General features: G+C 35.8%; 1 protein-coding gene across 1 annotated transcript in view; it reads left to right on the top strand.

Moving 5' to 3' along the window:
• COL11A1 (collagen, type XI, alpha 1) overlaps nt 1-20,520 on the top strand; it is a 134,733-nt gene extending 114,213 nt beyond the window's left edge. The window contains exons 51-67 of the mRNA XM_010006667.1: nt 56-163; nt 354-407; nt 701-754; nt 1,918-1,971; nt 5,784-5,837; nt 6,250-6,357; nt 6,444-6,497; nt 11,067-11,120; nt 11,996-12,103; nt 12,703-12,756; nt 12,846-12,881; nt 12,991-13,044; nt 13,879-14,128; nt 16,108-16,220; nt 16,589-16,657; nt 17,344-17,577; nt 19,851-20,520. Coding sequence (XP_010004969.1) covers nt 56-163; nt 354-407; nt 701-754; nt 1,918-1,971; nt 5,784-5,837; nt 6,250-6,357; nt 6,444-6,497; nt 11,067-11,120; nt 11,996-12,103; nt 12,703-12,756; nt 12,846-12,881; nt 12,991-13,044; nt 13,879-14,128; nt 16,108-16,220; nt 16,589-16,657; nt 17,344-17,577; nt 19,851-19,997 — 1,605 coding nt within the window. The 3' untranslated portion in view covers nt 19,998-20,520. The remainder of the gene's footprint in view (nt 1-55; nt 164-353; nt 408-700; nt 755-1,917; nt 1,972-5,783; nt 5,838-6,249; nt 6,358-6,443; nt 6,498-11,066; nt 11,121-11,995; nt 12,104-12,702; nt 12,757-12,845; nt 12,882-12,990; nt 13,045-13,878; nt 14,129-16,107; nt 16,221-16,588; nt 16,658-17,343; nt 17,578-19,850) is intronic.
• The last annotated feature ends 1,614 nt before the right edge of the window (nt 20,521-22,134 follow it).

Raw genomic sequence — 22,134 nt, 5'->3', positions numbered from 1 at the left:
TTTTTTAGTAATTCAATTTCCAGATTACACTTTTGTGTTCATATGTCTTCTACAGGGTCCAAAAGGTGAAAGAGGAGAGAAAGGTGAGGCTGGTCCACCTGGAGCAGCTGGACCACCAGGTGCAAAAGGACCTCCAGGTGATGATGGGCCTAAAGGTAACCCAGTAAGTGAGCTTAATGACTTTAACAAAAAGCACTGTGAAGCACAGCTGAAGTTGTGCTACATATACAACTGTATAAATCTATATTTGAACTAAATTAATTATATTCTTTATAAAATACTTGTGATGATTGCTACCTGCTTGTCAATGGATAACACATTCCTTGGTTGTTTTTTTTTCCTGATTTATCTAGGGCCCAGTTGGTTTTCCTGGAGATCCTGGTCCCCCTGGGGAACCTGGTCCAGCTGTAAGTATACTTAAAAAACAGTTTTAGGTCCTCGTCTTGGTTTGCAATAAATTCTAGGTAACCCTGCCTTTTTCTTGTCAGTGGATGAGGTCTTGCCTTTATGATCTGTTCCTTTTCTGTTAATATAAATCCTAAGGCTTAAAAAAAGTTTAGAAATCTTTAAAATGTTTTGAAAACCAGTGTCCTTAGGATAATGCTCTGTAGAGAAGGAATGCTTTTATATTTATATATGAAACTAAATTACTTAATTTAGCTGAATTTTTGTATATTGTATTTTCCCATGAATTCTGTAGGGTCAAGATGGTGTTGGTGGAGAGAAGGGTGAAGATGGTGATTCTGGTCAACCTGTGAGTTGTTTCTGTCATTTTACTTCAGCTGCATGTTCTCTCTGATGCCAAGAATGTAGCTTTGCTGAATCAGTGGTTTCATACTTTTAAAACTATTTTCTAAATTCATACTTTTTCTATTGTACTGAAAAATACCTATTTATTTCCTTATATAAATAGAACTGGCCATATTATAGACACAATCAGAAGAGCTCAATTTCTTTTAGAAGTAGAAACAAACAATGTATTAAGGATTTGTGCAGGAGCTGCTGAGGAGCACTAAAAATAGAGCAACTCTGAGCATAAGAAAGGAATGCTGCAGCCTAAGAGTCTTCAGTAGCTGACCTGATGAAATGAAGCAAAACCTTGATGTTTCTGCATTCAAAAGGTTAATAAGTGCCTGAACAATACCCATATTAAGCAAAGTACTTATATTTTTGTAGTTATTAAAGAATATTAAAAGATTATTTTTTTTAATAGCAAAAAGATAGGGTTTTCATTTTAGAACATCTCTTTCTAGCTCTCAAAGTTCTGATTGTTAAGGAATTATTCTATACAGGAGTTTGAAAATAAGAAATGCTAGTACATTGGACATAAGGTGGGAAGTAAGTAATAAACTAGGGTTTACCTGCCATCTTCAGGAAATTAGTATCTGCCTGTCTTACTTACCAGTAAGTAGTTTCAGAGAGTTGTGCTCCTGAAGAAAAGTTTATTAAACTGTTCGGCAACCCTGAAATATTTAAGAGTATCACAGCTTACAAAGATGGAGTAACCAAATGGCTATCACTGCAGAAAAGTGCAGAAAGGCACTTATAGGGCAGCCAACTCACAGGTGTAAGTGAGAAAAATTATCAAAAGTAATTACTTCACCACCTGAGAAAGCAAGAAGCTTCTTACTGGATTTAGGCATTAGTAGAAGACCATTTGTTACTTCTACGCAGCCACTTTCTGGTCTGAAGTGTTTTGTTACAAACAGAAAAAAAGAATAGTGTCATTTTGTACAGTAAAAAAAGCTGTTAAAAATTTCAAAAGACCACCTTTTGGGAGGAACTGTTGAAAAAGCAGTTATTTATGGTACTTACTTTCTATCCATTAAAAAGGGCCATCATATTGCAGATTTCTGTTGCACTTATTAAAGTGCATTTATCCTTTGTTATCACTGAGCTTATAATTTTTCATTGCAGGGTCCACCAGGTCCTTCAGGTGAAGCTGGCCCACCTGGTCCACCTGGAAAAAGAGTAAGTAATTTCTCATTTTCTTTTACACATTTCTCTTTCTGAGACACTATGTTCTAGAGAACTTAAGCTACTCTCTTATATGATGTATGAAGTTTCTTTTATGTAGTGTTATGGGAGAAATGAAAAAATAGCAACAGCAGAGAAAACCCTTTAACATGTGTAACATGGAACATGGAAAGAAAAATACATGGTGAAGAATGTATCCCTTACCTTTAAATGTGCTTTGTCTTTTCACCCAAGTGAATTAGTTTGCTAATATGCGTGAGTACTTACGAGAATAATACAAGACATCATCCTTAGGCACATGACGGCTGGCAGGATGCAGGAAGAATCTGTCTGCTTTGGTGATTTTAGTCTCTGAGATAAAATAATTTCAGTGCAGCTTTTGTGCAAACCTTTGTCATCTCCTTTGCATACAAAGGTAACAAGCAGACATTTCTGTAACTTATGAAGCCATTCCATTATTTCTAAAGTCTTAGAAGCTTCATAGGCTTTAAAAATATAACTAGTCAAACCCAGTAAATAGCGTTACACTTACAGAACTGTAGTAGATGTATCAACCTGCATTCTCTGCTTCAGAGAAAAATTAGAAGCAGTTTTTTATGTGCTAAAAAACAAGGGAGGGGCATCATTAAATATAAGCTGAAAGCATGTGTTAAATTGCTCTGTTTAATAGACTTGAGCGAACTGACATGCCTAATTAGTCTGCTCTGTTTTACACAGAAATCTATTTGTTCCACCAACTTGCAAAACATTTCTAATACTGAAAATTATTATGGCAGCATTAACAACCTTATCACTAGAACTGAAATCTAGCTCAATTGGATATTAGCAATTGTTCAGTACCAAATTAAAAAACTTCCTACTTTATTATAGAGAAAGACAGTAGCTCGTTCCTAATTGATCTGATATATTGCATCTGACTCTTTCTAGGCAAAAATACTTCAGAAATACAAATATCACATCACCTCTGGTTTGACAGATTTCCAGTTTAGGGAAAATGTATGGCTAAATATTTCCAAGTAATCCCATTCCTGAATTCTAAAGAAAACATATTGTAGAATCCCATTCTCTCTCTTGAGTGCCTCAGTGTTTCAAGCTTGTAAAGTCTGTATTGTATTGATACTATACCTGAGAGAAACAGTGAAAAATTTCATACTTTGCTGGCAGAATTAACATATAACTGATGAAAACTAATGAAGAGCATTGTTATAGTAGAATCAATTTAAAAAATAAAAAAAACCCTAACACGTGTTCTTTCATCAGACTAAGAAGGATGAACCATCTCAGTAGTAATACCTCTGTCTAGGGAGGTGCAGCTCTGGCTCTGCTACAAGAAAGAAACATTCTACCCCATTTTTTGTTCTGTCTCTGTTTTGTTCTGTTTCACTGCCCAGCCTTATGAAATTATGTTTATTACCAGGTTTTGAGCAATTTGTATCTAGTATTGCAGGTTACAAAGAGTTTTTCCCCAACTTTGCTTGGGAAGCAAATTCTAGTGCAAAAGATGGACATATACAGAGCTTTCACATTGTATCTAAGAAATTTAATCCACAGATACATATTTACAGTGACATTTGACTATGAAGTGAAGTCCAAGAAACTATTTTTCCTTGTTATTGACGGTAACAGTAATAGAATTACTATTTGTTGGTGAAATAAGTAAATACCAAAACTGCTTTACTATGGCATTTTAAAGGCTTTGAGAGTAAGTACCAGAACCTTGCAGACTGAGCAAGTCTCATAGACAAGCAGTATAGTGAACTTATTTTAAGAAATACCACTTAGGTCAGAATACCACGTCAGAACAACAAACCTGTTCCAGATTCCTTCTCTGAAGAGGTAAAATTGATTACCATGCTGATGACCACTTAGCTCAAATCTAAAACAAAATTAAAGGCTACCCCTATGGTTGAAATAAAAAAAGGACCATTAGAGCATCCACAAATACCCTAATTATTTCAGACCTAACTGTTGTTCTAAAGAAGATTTTTTTCTTTTTGGCTACAGCATCATGCAGGGTGCATGCTCCACTTTAAATTTAAGCCCATTTTTCTCTTGCTTGAAAATTCACAGAACATCTAACAATACACTAGGTTTCTATCTTAACAAACTGATTCAATTTGGTAATGGTATTCTGTGTTGGAAATCATGTTTTACTCAGATGACAGATAGTTATAAACAATAGTTTAAGTTATTTTAATGAAATTATGATACATGGAAGAGTAGACAAAAAAGTGCAATACATTTGTGTAACAAAAACTGAGAACAAGTTTGTCTCTGCATGAGTTCTTTCTGTCTTCTCAGTTCTGCATGAAATGTATCAGGCAGTATGTCCAAAACTGAAGTATAATGATCATAAAAATCACCATGGTAGCTGGGCTGGTGAGTGGGGGAAGCCATGCATTAATTTAAAATTATTGTTACTAAGCTCTTTTTTGTCAGTTAAAAATTACCAGACACTCCAACAACTCAAATATAGGAAGGTAAGATAAATAATAATTAGCAGTCTTTCTCTGTAGAAGCACCATCTGTGCCATGCCAGCAATCACAGCCTGTTAGAAAGAGCATCTCTTTCAGCTGCTGTGTGCTGGGTACAGCACTGGCAGTGTGTGATAATGAATGCACCCCTTTTGTTTAGCAATCATCATTCATTGTATTTGTAATTTAGCCATCATAGTGTTTTTAGCCCTGCTAATTCATGCTGCAGCTGCATTTCTAGATTATGCAGAGACCATATTTCTCAAATACAAATTACAACACTCAACCCTTTTCAGTTTCTTAGGTAGTGCAGATTATGATCCATAAGGGAACCTGAGTGAAAGGAATTTTCAAGCAGTAAAGACAATGGGCATGTAAATTAATTCATGTAAGAAAAAAAAATAAATCCTTTTCCTAAAATATTCCTGAGTTTATTTGTCTATCTGCTAATATTTTTTCTTGTTATTGTTGCAAACTGCAATCCACCCAACCAATTATAATCTATACAAAGGGGTATATACATCAGAGATTATTGGAACAGCACTCTTCAAATTTCTTCCTCTTTTAAAGAGTCAGCAATTGGACCACATTGCCCAGGTCTTTTTAGCTTCTCTCTATTTAGAACAGGTGAAACTAAGCACTTAGCACTTGCTGCTCTTAAAAATACCAAAGAGAACAACATGTTGATACCCACAACAAATTACCACAGTGGGTAATTCAGTTTATTTTGCATTACCTTTGATGGAAAGACAAAACTATCTCTGTTGGAAAAAGGCTTGTACCATACAACAAGTGTTCAGCTCCACCCTGGAGAAAGCTTAATGTCAGAAATAAATGAATGATCTTAATATACTTCTATATACATAGTTATAAAATTAATACCAATTTCTAGTAATTGAATTAAAACTGGTGGAGTAGCTCTAGATATGTGCTACTAGTTGTGGATGGTGAAATATATTCAGCTATAAAAAGTTTGGGCTAAATTCAGCTCTAGCATAAAAACTTGCTATTAAGTCAAACTGCAGTTTAAAGGCCTGAGATCACAAAGCACACAGGTATTTCCGAGCTATTTATTTGTTTTTAACCTCATCGTATCAGAGGTGTTAGGTGATATATATTCTTTCAGGTATTCTAAAATGCCAGAAAATTTTATAAAGTGAAAAAGCTGATGTGACATACTCGGATTTTTAACTTGTGAATAAAAAAGAAATAAATTTCATGTTCTTTTGTTAGCATTTATGACTCATTAATACAGTGAAATTGCACACAATTTTTTCACTGGTAATATTTTAGAAAATTTAGATTATGAGCTCAGTCTCCATCTTTTACAGGGACCTCCTGGAGCAACTGGTGCTGAAGGCAGACAAGGTGAAAAAGGTGCAAAGGTAACACATTCAAAAATTTTTTCAAGAGCATGAAAATGTAAACCATATATAAATTATAAGTAAATTGCTTATCATGAACTGAGTGTGAAAATTCTCAGAGCAGTAACAGGTGAAGTCCAAATTAAGAATTTGTAGCAATACATAATGGAGTACATGGGGGACTCTTGTCAGTGCAGGCCCAAGTTAGCTCACCCCTGCAGAAAAGCAGGATGAACAGCTTTGCTGGCACCACATCTTTATAGGAAGATACCAAAATTTCATTCAGAAAACCATCCTAAGAAGCAAACTGCTTTAGACTAGCTTTTAAAAAATGGAGTGAGGAAACTCTGCAGTCACTTTGCAGCTGTATATCCCTACAGTGCCAAGCACAATCAGCAGTTCTCTTCTCACATGTTGCTTATGTTCTTTCTAGGGTGAACCTGGTGCAGAGGGGGCTCCTGGAAAAACAGGTCCAGTTGGTCCACAGGGACCTGCTGGAAAACCTGGCCCAGAGGGTCTCCGGGGCATTCCAGGCCCAGTGGTAAGCAAGCAGAGCATATAATAATATTTTAAATGTTATGTTTCTTGTCTATCTTCTGGTAAAGAAAATTTGGTGTTTTTTTCCAGGGAGAACAAGGTCTGCCTGGAGCACCAGGTCAGGATGGCCCTCCTGGGCCTCTGGTGAGTACCCTTCCTTTCAGTGCCAAAACAGAAGAAGCACCCTTTAAAATCTACCATTAACATGTCTGTGCATTTCCAGAAAAAATACTGTACAAATTGATTCTTAGCACAAAGTCACTATTCTTCTGTGCTGGTAAAATCTGATACACAACTGCCTTCGCTTCATTGCTCTACTTTAGTAGGCAGCTGTGCTGAGTGCTGCTGAATTATAGCAAGGAAAAAGTGGAACAAGGCAATGTAAACCAAATTCTTAAAATCCCCTAAGAATTAAAAATAAAAACAAAATTAATGAAGCTTACTATAAAAAAAAATCTCCTCCTGTCTCCACATCAGCAAAGCTTAATACCTTAAATAATTTTGTCTCCATAGCAGTAGTGAATTTTGTACATTAATTGATTTTAATGACTGCTAGTTTATGAAAATATTATTCACAGGGTAAAAGTTTAGATCGTATCTATTACTTAGAGAAGGAAAAAAATATATTGGAAGTAGGGCCAAAAGGGGACTTCTACCAAAGAAGAAAACATGCTAGTTTTATACATGCTAGTTTTAGTGAAATGAACAGCAGCATCACATCTGTTGTTCACTGTCCCAGGAAATATAACCCATGTCCAGAGTATTTAGAATGGTCTAAATGATCCCAGTTTCTAGGGCATTTAGGACATACCACAGTTTTGCTCTGTGTTAATAATATGATTAAAGCAAAAGAAGGTTATATATGACATTATCAAATTATATCATTGCTTCAATTTACATTTGGTACTTTGGTGCATTTTTTCTAACAAGATTAAAAAGCAACACTGTGAGCACCCACTGCATGATACTGGTGTCCTTATTCAACATTATGTGCAGAAATTGAAATGTAAACTATATGGCCAGTGGGTTAATTATTCTCATCAGGCAAAGGTGATCCAATTTAGAGGAAAGATCACATCCCTTGCCCTTGAAACTCACTGAAGTAGAGTTCACCTCTATTATGACAGTTGAGCCACACATTGCAAATAAAAAGCTTTGAAACAAAACAAGGACTGTTACATTAATCTTTCTACTTCAGAAAATATGTGGTCCTTAAAGGGGAAGACGAAGGCTGTGAGTAAGAGCTGTGAAGGAAATGCCCTGTTCCTTCTCTTATGTGGATTTAGAGAATGAGTCCTTGGGTAGCCTTCATACTGAAAGTTTTTGCTATTAAGCTATATACGTGAACTCAGAAGCTTTCCAAAGAGCATTTCTGGCTCCCAAGTGAGAACTCAGGGTCTGTATCAGATTTTTCCAGTATATAAAAAGGAAAGTGGAAAGAATGGTGAATTTAAACAAAAAATGCTACATAAAGTAAGACTTCTATTGTAAACCAGTCTTTAACATTCGTGTGCATATGTGAACATGAGCAGTTGCCTTTTCTTCCATTGACTGAAGCACTTTCACGGGTGAAAGTATTTGGGTAACTATTTACATTTCCAGAAATGTTTCAAACATGCAACTTCTTAACCTCTAAACAGTTTCAGAACATAAACTTTTATGCCTCACACAGTAGAAAGATTTTTTTTTTCCAATGAACAATGATCTGTTGCATAGTTCTAGCTATTGATCACCTCTTTGTTTATAATTATAGATGGTATTACAACAGAATCTATATAATTTTGTCTCTGTCCCTTAGAAGACAATAAAGAGCAAATAGGGTGCTGAGGAAACCTTACACAATAGCTCTTTGTTCCCTTCATTTTAATATTCTAATTTTGTCTAAAGTCATGGATAACATATTGCTTGTAAGTCAGAGGTTGGGAACAATGAATGAGAAGCTGCAAGAAAAAGGACTTCCCTGTGCTAAGCACATAATCAAAACCGCTTCTCTCCAAACAGTTTATGATGGGACCATCACCGTAGTTTTCAAATTATCTGCCCAGTTTACCAATAAAATACATGAGAGACAAATCAGAAAACTGATCTCCCTAGTTACAATTCTGCACTGAAATCTAAAAGCCAATGAACAATTATTCAGCAATAATAAGCATCCCTTTCTGAGGAATCAGTCACTAGAAGCCTCTGAATACATCATCACAAGATCTCTCTTCCAACATTTGAGAGTTAAATAGTCAATTAAAATCTGAAGCTGAGCGTATTCATCAGCTGTGCCCAAATGCACAGGCTTCTTGTCAGCTCAACAATAACTTTTTTTCGATGCACTGCTGCAACTTAAACTTTATTTTGGATTTTATGAAAGTAAAATTTATATGTAAAAGTTGCTGAGATTAGGTCTCCCTCCTTCCCCTCCTCCCTCTGCAGTAGATTGCTATCAGGAGAAGAATATGAAAGCAGATTTGCAGTAGCACACAACACACTGCAGGTAAAAATGTCTGATTCTGGATTCCAAAAGCTTAAAAATTTCACTTTTCATTCATGAATTATGTATTTTCCTAGGCTTTTGCATCTAATGATATCTTGAAGTAGAGATGGAAAGGATACACAAAGAATAATATTTTGTACATGAAGTGTTATGGCACTTTTGAGACTGTGCCAGGTTGAAAAGGTCACTTATTACTGCTGTCCATATCATAATGTCCCAGATGTCCTCTGCCAGCAGGAGACTAGTAGTGATGAGACACTGACTTAGTCTAGCAGCTCTATGCCTAATGCATACATGTTCAATGTGAGATTAACAGCCTCTGAGAAATTAATGTCTTTTCTGTGCCACTGCCTGGCCTGAATTTTTCACCTCCTCCTTTTCAAATTACACAAACCCAGCACTGCCATTCTTATGAACCTCAGAAGGTTTCTCCCATTCTTCTAAAATAATAAGTAAGGAATCAAATAATTAAGGAAAAATAACAAAAACACTAAAAAATAAACTAGAGAAAAAACAAAGCAAGGAGATTTTAACAAGCTTTATATGTAATATTTTTCTGTGTCATCTATCCAGCAATATTTTTCACTATTGATAAAATAGTATCTTTAATGGATTGCTCTTATGACCCCAATAAAGATTGAAAGAGCACTGTAAGGAAAAAGAAGCTCGTGTTAAGTTATAACAAGATTATTCAGTGGTTTTTGCAAAGGATGTGCAGAAAGACCTATCCATGTGAATGAAGCTACTGAGCAGTAGTTTCCCCGATAGCAAGACTGCAATGGAATTTTCCAATAGAGTCTCTAAACATCAGCTTATACTGGAACCACCTGAAAAAAATTAGTGGTTGGGCTGACCCCTTCCCACACCCACACCAAAAATATGGAAGGGCTTGTAGAATGGTTCTATTGTCCTTGTGTTGCTTGTTGACAGTTCTGTCTCCTGTGCCATCATACTTCCATTAGCTGCATGGAGTAATGTTCAGGGACAACTGCAAATAAAACCTGGGATAGAGAGCATTTCTTGCTCAGTTCATACAGTAACATGTTTTTACTGTGCTGCAGAAATCATGGATTGTAAATTAAAAATTGCAAACTGCTTGTATTAAGTGAACCATGTAAGTACCTAAAGAAGTATCAGCTTAACACCTCTGCAAGGTAGGAGTATTATCACTATTCAAAAAACAGAGTGGAGGCCCAAAGACACTAAGCTCCTAACAGCATTTAGGATTGCTCAGATTAGTATGGCAAAGCCTAAATAATGTGTAACCAATAACATTTACAAAAATAAATAAAGACCATAAGCTTGTACATGTCAGTGGAGCTAGCACATCTAGATCACATTAAGTAAGCTTTCAATGTTGAGTACAAAAGACTTCAGTATTTAGAAAATATAGATTTAAATTGATTATTCATGATCATACATGAATTTCAGGTGGCAAGTCAAGGAAACCATAAGCCCTAGATAACAACCCAAATACTGAAACAAAATATCATAGAATCATTCTGGTTGGAAGGGACCTTGAAGATCATCAAGTCCAACCATAACCTAAGTCCCCCTACCATAATCTAATTTATCCTTTCAGTGCTTAAATCATGTCACTAAGCACTATATCTAGATTTTTTTTTTAAATACTTCCAGGGATGGTAACTCCCACCTCCCTGGGCAGCCTGTTCCAGTGTCCAACCACTCTTTCGGTCAATAAATTCTTTCTAATATCCAGTCTAAATATGAAGTAGTTCTCCAACAAAACAATATGGAGAGGCCTTTATCAGCAAACTGATTTCTATTCTGCAAAAATCTTACTGAGCTGTAGTAAACTGTAAGTAAACCAATCACAAGGATAATTTCCACTGTCTTATGAAAAAAAGGCTAAGGTAAGCAACAAAAATAAGGTACAGCAATTAAGGTGGAAGTAATAATTGAAAGCATGTAATGTAACAAAAAGCAAAATGAGGCTAATAAACAAGTGCTTTGTAGATTTCTAATCATACAATACTTCACAGATTTATAATCATAAAGTAATTTAAATGCTACAGTAGCAACATTATGCCTTTTTAAACATATTTTTCAATTTTATTTTGGGCCCTAGACCACATATCAGCAATCACAACCATCAACCACTGAATGACTGTACTTTGACTTAATAACATTTAATAACATTTCAAGAAAACATGATCTGTGCAGTTTGTTAAAACTTATTTTAACATTACTTCCCTTAATTCATTTAGGGTCCACCTGGCTTGCCTGGTCTGAAAGGAGACCCAGGTTCCAAAGGAGAGAAGGTATACTTTATTCCTTAATTGTGCCTTTGTCATTTTGAACCAGTCTAAAAGTCTGTATAGAATTAGCAAAAAGAAACACTAGGGGTTTTGTATCAGAAAGCAAGACAACTTACTGTGTCTGTTGATCAGCTTCCCATAGTCTTAATAGCAATCACGGAGTTTTAAGCCACACCTGATATCCTGAAGATACACAGAAAGAAAAAAGATTATTGCCGGTATGGTAACCTATTAACTATGTGATTCTTCCTTGCAATCAAAATCCAAAAGACATTGCAATAGAGAGCACTGTTGGTTTTACAAAAATGTAGTAGAAATAAAAAGTATTTGAGATTTTTATTTTAAACCAACAAAGTTAATATATTTAACGGTTATAATACTTCCTTTTGAAATAAAAGATTGATATGTCTGGGATAGCATTTTCTAATGGAGTCCCAAGAACCTGATTGCATTGTATCAGAGAAAACTGAGAAGGGATATGATTAAATCTTGTGAATCTCATGTGCTTGGATCAGCTGTTCATACAGCTATATTACATGTGTGAAAAAAGGTACAACTCTATAATATGCTTATAACATTTTAATGTGAAAGTTGGTATGAAATTAATATCTGCCAGTATTGCTATTTCTGTATCAGTTTCAGTAGGGACTCTGTTGCACTTAGATCTCTTTCACTGAATAATTGGTCACACTTGCAAATAATCTTCAAGTCTAAAGATCAACTAACAACAATGAATATACTTTCCAAAAAAATTATTTTCAGGTTAACTGATGTCTAACAACAGTGATGACTTTTGAAAGCTCTAATTTGTATGTTTGCACAGCACATTTACTTTACATATATTGAGTTTTAACTATATTTTCTTCTATCTTGTTTAGGGACATCCTGGTTTGATTGGCTTGATTGGCCCTCCAGGAGAACAAGGTGAAAAGGGTGATAGGGGTCTACCTGGCCCACAGGGATCTCCTGGAGCCAAGGGTGATGCAGTGAGTAAAACTTACTTGTGTTTTCACTCAAATTCCATGCAAGAAAATAGTAGATATTACAGTCTTTTCTTTCAAGAGACATAAAGTTGCTATAAACATGTAACACCCAGAGCCTCCTGCTAGAGGTTGAAACATTTCTAGGCATTGTACAAACACAGTGAAGTTATACAGCTTAAAACAAGATTGTAAGAGTGTTTCAGAAGATGAAGAAAACACATACACCTAAATTAAGGACAAGACAAACTAGCAGCACCAATTCTATCACAATTATTACTGCACTGTCCAAATTGGCTTCCTTTCTCCTAGTTATTATGCCATGTTTTAAGGCACTATTTAAAAAGCAAGGTTTCCAAGCCAATCTGAAGGGGGACACAATCATGACTGTAAGTACTGCAGCATAGAACAGCTGCAAGCAACTCAAACTGTCAAAGAATATTTTAAACTTACAAATTATTTTGGACCCTAGCACATGGCCTAAATCAAAACTCACCAGGGTTGGACACTTAGTAGGACTACCTTTTTCCTATATAAACATTTTTTAATACAGTCAAGTATGAAGAATACTTTAGTTCTGTACTTATTCTGTTATTCTTTCTTAGGGAATTTCAGGTCCTGCTGGTCCACTTGGGCCCCCTGGTCCTCCTGGTTTACCTGTAAGTAATTTCATCCAACCTTGCTGTTCAAAACACTCCCATGTTGCATTGAATATACTCCAACTATAGTTATATGTTCTTGCCCATAGGGTCCCCAAGGTCCAAAAGGTTCCAAAGGATCCAGTGTGAGTAATCCTTCTCCATATTTTATGTTCTTTTGCTTAAATTCTGCATCTGTTATTTTTTAACATTGTGTAGCATGGCCAACACTGCATTTCTTTCATTGCTTTATAGGGTCCTGCTGGTCAAAAGGGTGACAGTGGGTTACCTGGTCCACCTGGTCCTCCAGTAAGTAAGAACTCTTATTGACATGCATGTACATTACACCAACATGATGATCCTATTTTGAAAAGGGCAGAAAAAAATCTTTTGTGAACTTTCAGAAATCCATTTTCTAGGAAACACAGATCCACAGAAATCTACTGTCTGCATTGGAAAAAAAAAGCCATTAGAAACCTTTTTTAAATAAATAAAAAAATAAACAGAAAGATAAATAAATATAACCAAACACAAAAAATAAAGCCTCACAAACAAAAACTCCTGTAATAACTATTTAATGTGCTATATTGAATCACAGGAAATGGAATTATTCTGGTTTTCCCCTGTTAATACCCTTCTGTTTCTACTATTTCTTTTTCACATCACAACAATCTAAAATAAAATTTAAAAGTCCAAATCTGAATGAAGTGTTTCAGTTTCTTGAAATGAAATATTGTTTTATAGACTCCAAGGGAAATTTTTAATTTTTATCATAGGAAACATCCAGTTTCCACTTGTTATAGACTATGTCTGTGCTTGAAGGAATTGCCAAGGATAAAGAGACAATTGCAAGTCAGCTTCTGCACACTCATGTGAAGGCAACACATTCTTCCCTAAACAGCAATGTAGTGGGAAGAGTTTAGAGCACAATGATGGTTTGGCCTTCTGTAATCATCTTTTTCTGCAAGTAAATTTAAGCACATAAGCATAAAGCTGAAAAAAGTAAGTTAAAGAAAGATATAAAGAAACTGAAGAAAGCCTATTCAAAGCATCTCCAAGCCACATTCTGTGGTCTCCCTCTGTGTATTTATGCAGCTGAAAAAACAGCAGGACAGGTAACCAGATATGTTATTTTCCACTCAGGGTCCTCCAGGTGAGGTCATCCAGCCGCTGCCAATCCAGTCACCCAAAAAAACAAGAAGATCTCCCGATTACATGTTCTCTGATGCTGGTGATAATGTCCTGGATTATTCTGACGGCATGGAAGAGATCTTTGGTTCATTGAATTCACTGAAGCAAGACATTGAGCATATGAAGTATCCAATGGGCACTCAGAATAATCCAGCCCGAACGTGCAAAGACCTGCAGCTCTGCCACCCAGACTTCCCAGATGGTATGTTAATATTGCATGACAAAGGCAAACAAGGCTGAAGTTATGATCTGCTAACATACTTTGGTAGAATAATTAATTTCTGTTAGATGGCTAACTTTTTAAAGTGCTAAATAAAAAAGAGTAACTGTTTTGAAAGATGGACCTTGCATTTCCAGGATGCCCAAACAGGAGGGGGATGAAACATTGATGCTATTTAGATCAACAGAAAGTAAAATCACAAATGTCAGCATGCTGGGATAGCTAACATCTCATTTTAAAAGAAACGAGAATTACTTTAATAGCTGTATAATTCAGCTTAGCATAATAATAAAAAATAGCATTGATTATAACTCTCAAAGGATTACTGTTCTTTTCCCCTTAGAAAAAAAACAAGGTTCTGCTGCATGACCACCATTTGTTCTCTGTCATTTAGCAAATAGACATGCAAGGTTCTCTGATACTGTTCAGTGTTACTAAGAACTAGTGTAATAAAATGCAGAGTAATATGAATGAGACACTGTGTTCTGAATAACTATCTTCATTTAATTATTCTTTGTTGTTCTCTTTTTTTCTAATTGATCCTACCTCTCTGGAAAGGGTTAAATGAAAGCCAACCTTCACAGAGTTTTCATCCTTTCATATATTTTTAATTACAATAGATATTTTTGCCAGTTCAAAGCAGTATTTTTCTGGTTTTAAATGGGAGGAAAAATAGATTTTGACAGTTAATATTTTATTGCTTTCACTCTAGATAGATCAAAACAGATGCTTGCCTTCAGGAGTAGTTAAGCAGTGAATGTGCTATCTGAATAGTACATATTTTACAATTCAGTACCTCCATAATAATGTTTTTATAGAACACGTTCACCTTCTTCATTTACCAGTATTTGCTTAATATTTGGAGCTTTATATCAGAATAATCCTATTTTGATTGAAACAAAAGTAAATGCAGAATAAAATTAAATACCGAAGTTTCCAGGGACAAGACTTATAGGTAGGAAAACCTGTTTTCAATAAATACAGCCCAAATCAATAGAACAGCCATAAATGCCTTGTCTATGCCACGTACTCAGCAGACAGAACTGGTGAAAAGATTTCATGCTTTGAAAATTCCACTATTTGCTTGAAACTGGATTAGAAAAGTAGTGACATAAAATCATTTGTTGTCATTCTGTGAAACTGGCTGAAGGTAAGGACCCACATCACAGGATTTATCATTATAATCAGATTTTTTAAATTGCTGATTTTTATAAACCTTAGACTAACTGCAGCTCTCTTTCATCCCCAGCCTACATTCACCCTAGGACTGTAGGGCCTAGAATCTCAATCATGCCAGGCTGATAGGATTGCTGAAACTATGGGAAACCTCATGCAAGTTTAACTGTCTTTCCCCCTAGGTCCCTTAACCAAGCATTAATTAAGGTGATTTTATCCACTAAAGCAGCCTGAAGTTTACTAGTGTTGCAGCTTTGATAACCACAAGAGTAAAAAATCATCTTTGCTTGAAGTATAACTCTCTCAATGAAAGCTCTAAATACTTGTGCCAGTTACAACCTCATCAAGCCCTGTGCTTACCTTTTTATGTAGATAGGTATGTAAATGTCTCCAGATTTTGCTCTCTGACCTAAGCCATAGCTTATTTCTGCCTAAAGCTGCCTCTGCTCTGGTTTTGAGGCTGCTGTCACCACAGGTGCAAATTATCCTCGTAGGTGAAATACTGAAATGACTGAATTATTGAGACCTGCAATGTATGTTTCACACATATTGTCTTTCCTCCTCTAGACAGAGGTCTCTGCCTTTCATCTAAAACCTCAGCAATATCCTGTAATAGAGTCACGGTTTGAAGTAAAATTGGACAAATACTAAAAGATGCAGATAAAAATAGACTTTGATAAATACCTTTGCTACAAACTCTGGAGGGCCATTAGTTAGGAGTAAAATCTGGATCTTCCACATATCAGTTCTACTATAAAATGCAAATATTTTCTCATTTGTTTTAGGTGAATATTGGATTGATCCTAACCAGGGCTGTTCTGGAGACTCCTTCAAAGTATACTGCAATTTCACAGCAGGTGGGGAAACTTGCATCTACCCAGATAAGAAATCTGAAGGAGTAAGTACCAATCTGTTTTTTCGGATGGCTGATGGCAAATCCTACTATGTTGCTGCAATGTTGTACTAAACAGGATAATTAAACTGTCACGTTTTCATTTATCTGTCTTTCTGATTACATTGAAATTTGCACAAATCTGAATGAAAGGGTTAAATGGTACCTAAAGCTAAAAAACAGCATTTTAAATCTTTGGAAGGCATTCTAGACAAGAAAAACATCCTATTCTACAGCTTTAAAGAGGCTGAGATACTAGAAAAAAAGAACCATTCTTTACTATCTAATGTGAAATTTGTCCAAGATAATGTAAAACTGTAATATACTTTAACATAGGTTTTAAGTATTTCTTTCTCTGCTGTTTTAACACACAGGTTAGAATTTCATCATGGCCAAAGGAGAATCCAGGATCTTGGTTTAGTGAATTTAAGCGAGGCAAACTTGTAAGTTTTCACTGCAACGTAACAGTTACTTACAAAGCAAGTACATGTTAACAGATTCCAAGGAATTTTATAAATACTTATATCTTGAAAAGCCTTTTCAGGCTTTTTGCCCTAAATATTAGAGCAGCTATATGGCCTCTTGCCACTGGACAGCAGAAGCCTGCTTTGTATTGTCTCACAATGATCCCACTGGTCACCTGCACAGCTGATGGTGAGGAACTGGCTTCTGGCAGACCACACATCACCACTGAACTTTAGTAAGCAGCTGGCGCACAGGTCCCTTTCCCCATTCCAGGGAACTGGAAATGCACTGAGAATGCAAAGATTCTGAGACACTGAGCCTACAGGCTGGCATAATTTTATAATTAACTAAAACAAATTCCCAAAGAGTTTCTACTGTTTTACGGGATAGGCTAGGAGTAGTTCTCTGTCCTTTCCATGAATGAATGAACGGGAAATTTAGAATGAAGCTAAAGTATGTAGCACTTCATCCTAAACATATTGCTACAACATGAAAATCTATTTATTGAGTCATAACTTGAACTTCAAAACTCAATAAAATGTCATATGTTAGTTGATATTTTTCATGAAGGATGGTTATGTGGTTCTTTTGTCAAGAATAGCTTTGTTTTGAATTTTAACAAAGGAAATAGATTAATATTCATATGATTTCTTTTATTTTCCAGCTTTCCTATTTGGATGTTGAAGGCAATTCCATTAACATGGTCCAAATGACATTCCTTAAACTACTGAGTGCCTCTGCCAGACAAAATTTCACTTACAACTGTCATCAGTCTGTAGCTTGGCATGATGCATCCTCTGACAGCTACGACAAAGCACTAAGGTTCTTAGGATCCAATGACGAAGAAATGTCTTACGACAACAATCCTTTCATCAAAGCTCTTCATGACGGCTGTGCAGTAAGTACAGGATTAGAAGAGTCTTTATAAAACCAACCTGTCAATTAAAGTAGAAATCAAAGAAATTCATTTTTTCACAGCTTTCTAAACACTTCAACAGACTGCCTTTTAGTAGATTTTAACTACAATACACTAGTCCCTTCTTTTATTTTCATCTATGTAGAAAAAAACCACCACAACAAACCAAAGATAGAAGCCAAGCAACAGAAATGGAACAAACCTGGCACAGATACAGGATGTCAGCACTGATACTAGGCTATCTCCTAGTATGATCACAGTGTAAGAGAAGAAGCAAAAAAACAATCAGGGGAGGCAACCCATCCATAGGATGTGTTTCCACTCAAAATCAAAGCATATTCACACATAATATTTAGTGAATACAGTAAAAAGCATGTATAAACTAAGCCATATGTATGTACCTAAACAGAGTTAATTAATTGCATAATTTGATATGTGACTTCCTTTTCTCATGTTTTAGTAGTGAAAGCCAGGCAAAGTTTGTGGATTGTACCTTTCAAAATCCTCTCTTAGCTCAGCTAAAATCCTTGGAGCCGTCCAAACGTGCATCAGCTCCCTGACCACCTATCAGCAGGGTCTTTGTAGTAATAGCAACTTTTCAGAAATAGAATGGTTTGTACTGAACACTGAAACAAAGACATCAAAGGAGCAAGTGACAGCTAAAAGCTTATTAATTGTTTTGGGTTTTCATATGGGACCATTTTGAAGGCAGTTCCTGGGAGGTCAGTGATAGAGACTCAGAGATCTGGAAGTGCATACCTGGCTCTGACACAGAGATGCAGCTCAGGTAGATGCAGAGTCCCCTCCCATCAGTAATGAGATCCTGATACATGACTGCTTCCTGCCAGCCTTTCTGTACATGCTGGGTATTTATTTTGCTTTTGTTATTGTCCTGGTTTGAGCCAGGATGAAGCTTACTAAAATAGGCCTACAAATGAAAAACTATCTAAGACATTTAATGTTGCTTAGAGAATTCTGAGTTCACATCTATACTATTCAATAAATAACAGTATTATCATGGCAGTGTGCATGTCTTCCTTGTGAGGAAATCAGTAATTAGTTCTGAAAGAGAGAAGAATGATCCACTGCTAAGACACTGTAGCTGTCTCACAAAATATTACAGCAGCTGTTTGGACATGAAAGACAGTAGTATTCTTACAGGACTGCCAACTGATGCACTTAGAAACCAGGTTTGAAGGCACACCTTTGCTTCCTCACAGAGACTCTCTACCTCCTCTAGACAGTGTCCAGCTGAGTCATCATGATCATTATCAGGACTCTACTTCATTCAGATGGTCTCATGTCTTGCTGAGACCCCCTTTCAGCTATGCCAAGGTTGAGATAATCACCCAAGTTGGTAGATCTGAGTGTTCTCAGTTTTGTGACACATCCTAAATAACCTCCTGCTCTCTCTAGAGCTCTACACTCACCTGCTGTGTGTTATTGTCCTGGTTTGAGCCAGGATGAAGCTTCATCCTGGCTCAAACCAGGACAGTTATGCACAGCAGGTGAGTGTAGAGCTCTAGAGAGAGCAGGAGGTTATTTAGGATGTGTCACAAAACTGAGAACACTCAGATCTACCAACTTGGGTGATTATCTCAACCTTGGCATAGCTGAAAGGGGGTCTCAGCAAGACATGAGACCATCTGAATGAAGTAGAGTCCTGATAATGATCATGATGACTCAGCTGGACACTGTCTAGAGGAGGTAGAGAGTCTCTGTGAGGAAGCAAAGGTGTGCCTTCAAACCTGGTTTCTAAGTGCATCAGTTGGCAGTCCTGTAAGAATACTACTGTCTTTCATGTCCAAACAGCTGCTGTAATATTTTGTGAGACAGCTACAGTGTCTTAGCAGTGGATCATTCTTCTCTCTTTCAGAACTAATTACTGATTTCCTCACAAGGAAGACATGCACACTGCCATGATAATACTGTTATTTATTGAATAGTATAGATGTGAACTCAGAATTCTCTAAGCAACATTAAATGTCTTAGATAGTTTTTCATTTGTAGGCCTATTTTAGTAAGTCAAAAAGCTATGGGCTGATCTCTTTCTAAAATAAAAATTCCAGTTACATTTTTAAAACAAAATAATAAGAAAACAAACTTTAGAATCTGTACTGATGCCTGAGGGGTATATATACTATATATAACTTATAAATTCTACAGTTCAGCGGTAACCTATGAAGATCTACACCACATGTTTACTGCTCTGATACATAACCATGTTTGGTTTTTTTTTGCTTCTCTTTTAACAGTCAAGAAAGGGCTATGCAAAGACAGTGATTGAAATCAACACACCCAAAATAGACCAAGTGCCTATAGTTGATGTCATGATCAATGACTTTGGTGATCAGAACCAGAAGTTCGGATTTGAGGTTGGTCCTGTTTGCTTCCTTGGTTAAGCTTAACACAAAACCAGATCAACAAAAATGTTGCACTTTGGTGCTGCCAACCCACTTCATGCCACATGCAAGTTTTGAATAAGGATGGCACAGAAAATATGTCTTGCTGTGTATGTATGTCTTATCTAGAAAGTAATTGTTGCCCTTGTAGGGCCAGAATCACATGACTTAAACTTATTTTGCAAAGATGCTGTGGCACAGACAGACAACATAGGGCTTACTTAGGAATACCCACTTTGGCTTCCTTTGGTGCTGTAAAAAAATGAACAACATGGTGCTCCTTCCATTACAACAAAGAGGTGTTAAGAAAGTGTTTAAGAAACTGTAATTATTATATGTACAGTACTATACTGTTATTTCTCTGTCCATTTCCAAAACTTGCATGTGTCTCTGAATTGCATCTGGCTCTTATTTTATAATTACAAAACTACATTGTCAATACCGTGTATGTATTCTGAAAAAATAAAGCTGTACTTGCCAGTGAAGCTAGTTCCATTTCTGACTAATAATAAAATCCCTTTGTATATATTGTTGTCGAAGAGCTTTGTTATTTGAAGTCACCAACAAAACTTAAGGTGGCAAAACTGGAAGATCTTGAGCAGTACACCCAAACAACTCTTTTCTACTGCTATCATGCTGTGAGGATGAATTTCCATAAAGAAAGTACCTTCAAAGGTGCTGTGTTTCATGGTGCTATACCTCAGAGTTTTAATTTTCTTTTCTAATTCCATAATTGCATAAGATACCTGTATATACCTAAAATAAACAAGTTTATATTTTTGGGTGGCGAAAATATGTATGAAAAAACAAAACAAAAAAAACAACCACAATTTCTGTCTAAGAGATCTGTTAAAAATCTACGTGAAATAAGTTAGTCGTATAGCTTTACTTCTTTAATCTCATCTGAATTTGTTGCCATTGTGCTTATTTGGTCTGCATAAATATTAAAACTGGATTATAAGCAGTTATTTATGGATTTTTGCAGTGTTTACTTAGATTTTTATATAAGCAAAGATGGATGCTTGCTTCCTGAACTGGATACTGAAAGTTCCACAGAATGGTCCTATACAGTACCTGCCCATTCCATTAGTATTTTTTCCAGGGATGCAATATGTCTAGGTCATGTGATTCTACATAGTTGCTAAGCAACATGCAAGGCGATGGCTTCCCACAGAGCCGTCTTTGACCAAAACTATTACAATTTGCTATTTAGATCTAAAAAAAAAAAAAAAAAATCATTTTTTGGTCTGATATTTAAAACTAAAAAAAAAAAAAAAAAAAAAAAAAAAAAAAAAAGCAAGCTGGTTTGCCCTTCCTTTTGAACATTTTATTCAGGTAGTTGGAAGTAGAGATTACATTTTAGCTTTACAACACAAATCCTTTTGTAATTATTTTTCATAATATATGTAAGACTTGAAAAGAAATGTTTGTTTCTATGTCTTATAAACTGTTAAATTAAATAGTACTAGTTTCTGCTGGCTCATTTCCAACTGGTATTTTCTTATGCATGTTTATACATGTAAAAGTGAGATTTCAAAAGTCAACTTCTTGCTGTTCATATTTTATTTTTGAACCAAAGTTTGTAACTGTCACCTCAAAGAGGAAAATACAAATTTTATTAATAAAATCAAGTCTTGTCTACCTGGATTGGTCATTCATTTTTCAATGTCCAAAACTCACCCACTATTACTGTAACTTTATGCTGGTTTCAGACCATCCAGACTCAATGCAATCTTACTCCAATTGCTGGCAAGTGCTGAGCATCAGCACTAGGAAAAGAAGTGCTACAAGAAAAGATGCTGCTCTGGCCAGTGGCAGTCTGCAGCAAGGCTGATAGTGTCATATTTGCTTTGTATGGATTTGTAGCCACAGGACTTCACATAGTACTATCAAACATAAGATAGGAACCTTATATTCTTTCTCCAGCCACTCTCTTACAACGTACGTCTGAGTGCTATTCTCTCAACTCTTCTGATTAAAGGGGAAAAATAGCCATTATATATTCTTGCCTTCAAGCAAAAATTACGTTATTTAATTTTCCCTTAACAAAAGATTAATATAATTAGCAGTGCTAAAAAAAACCAAACCAACAACTAAACCCCAAACAAAAAGAGCACTCTTCGGAACATGAAGAAAT

This window comes from Chaetura pelagica, unplaced genomic scaffold (assembly GCF_000747805.2).
Source record: "Chaetura pelagica isolate M959 unplaced genomic scaffold, ChaPel_1.0 scaffold69, whole genome shotgun sequence".
Lineage (NCBI taxonomy): Eukaryota > Metazoa > Chordata > Aves > Apodiformes > Apodidae > Chaetura > Chaetura pelagica.
This window is presented reverse-complemented; position numbering and strand designations above follow the sequence as displayed.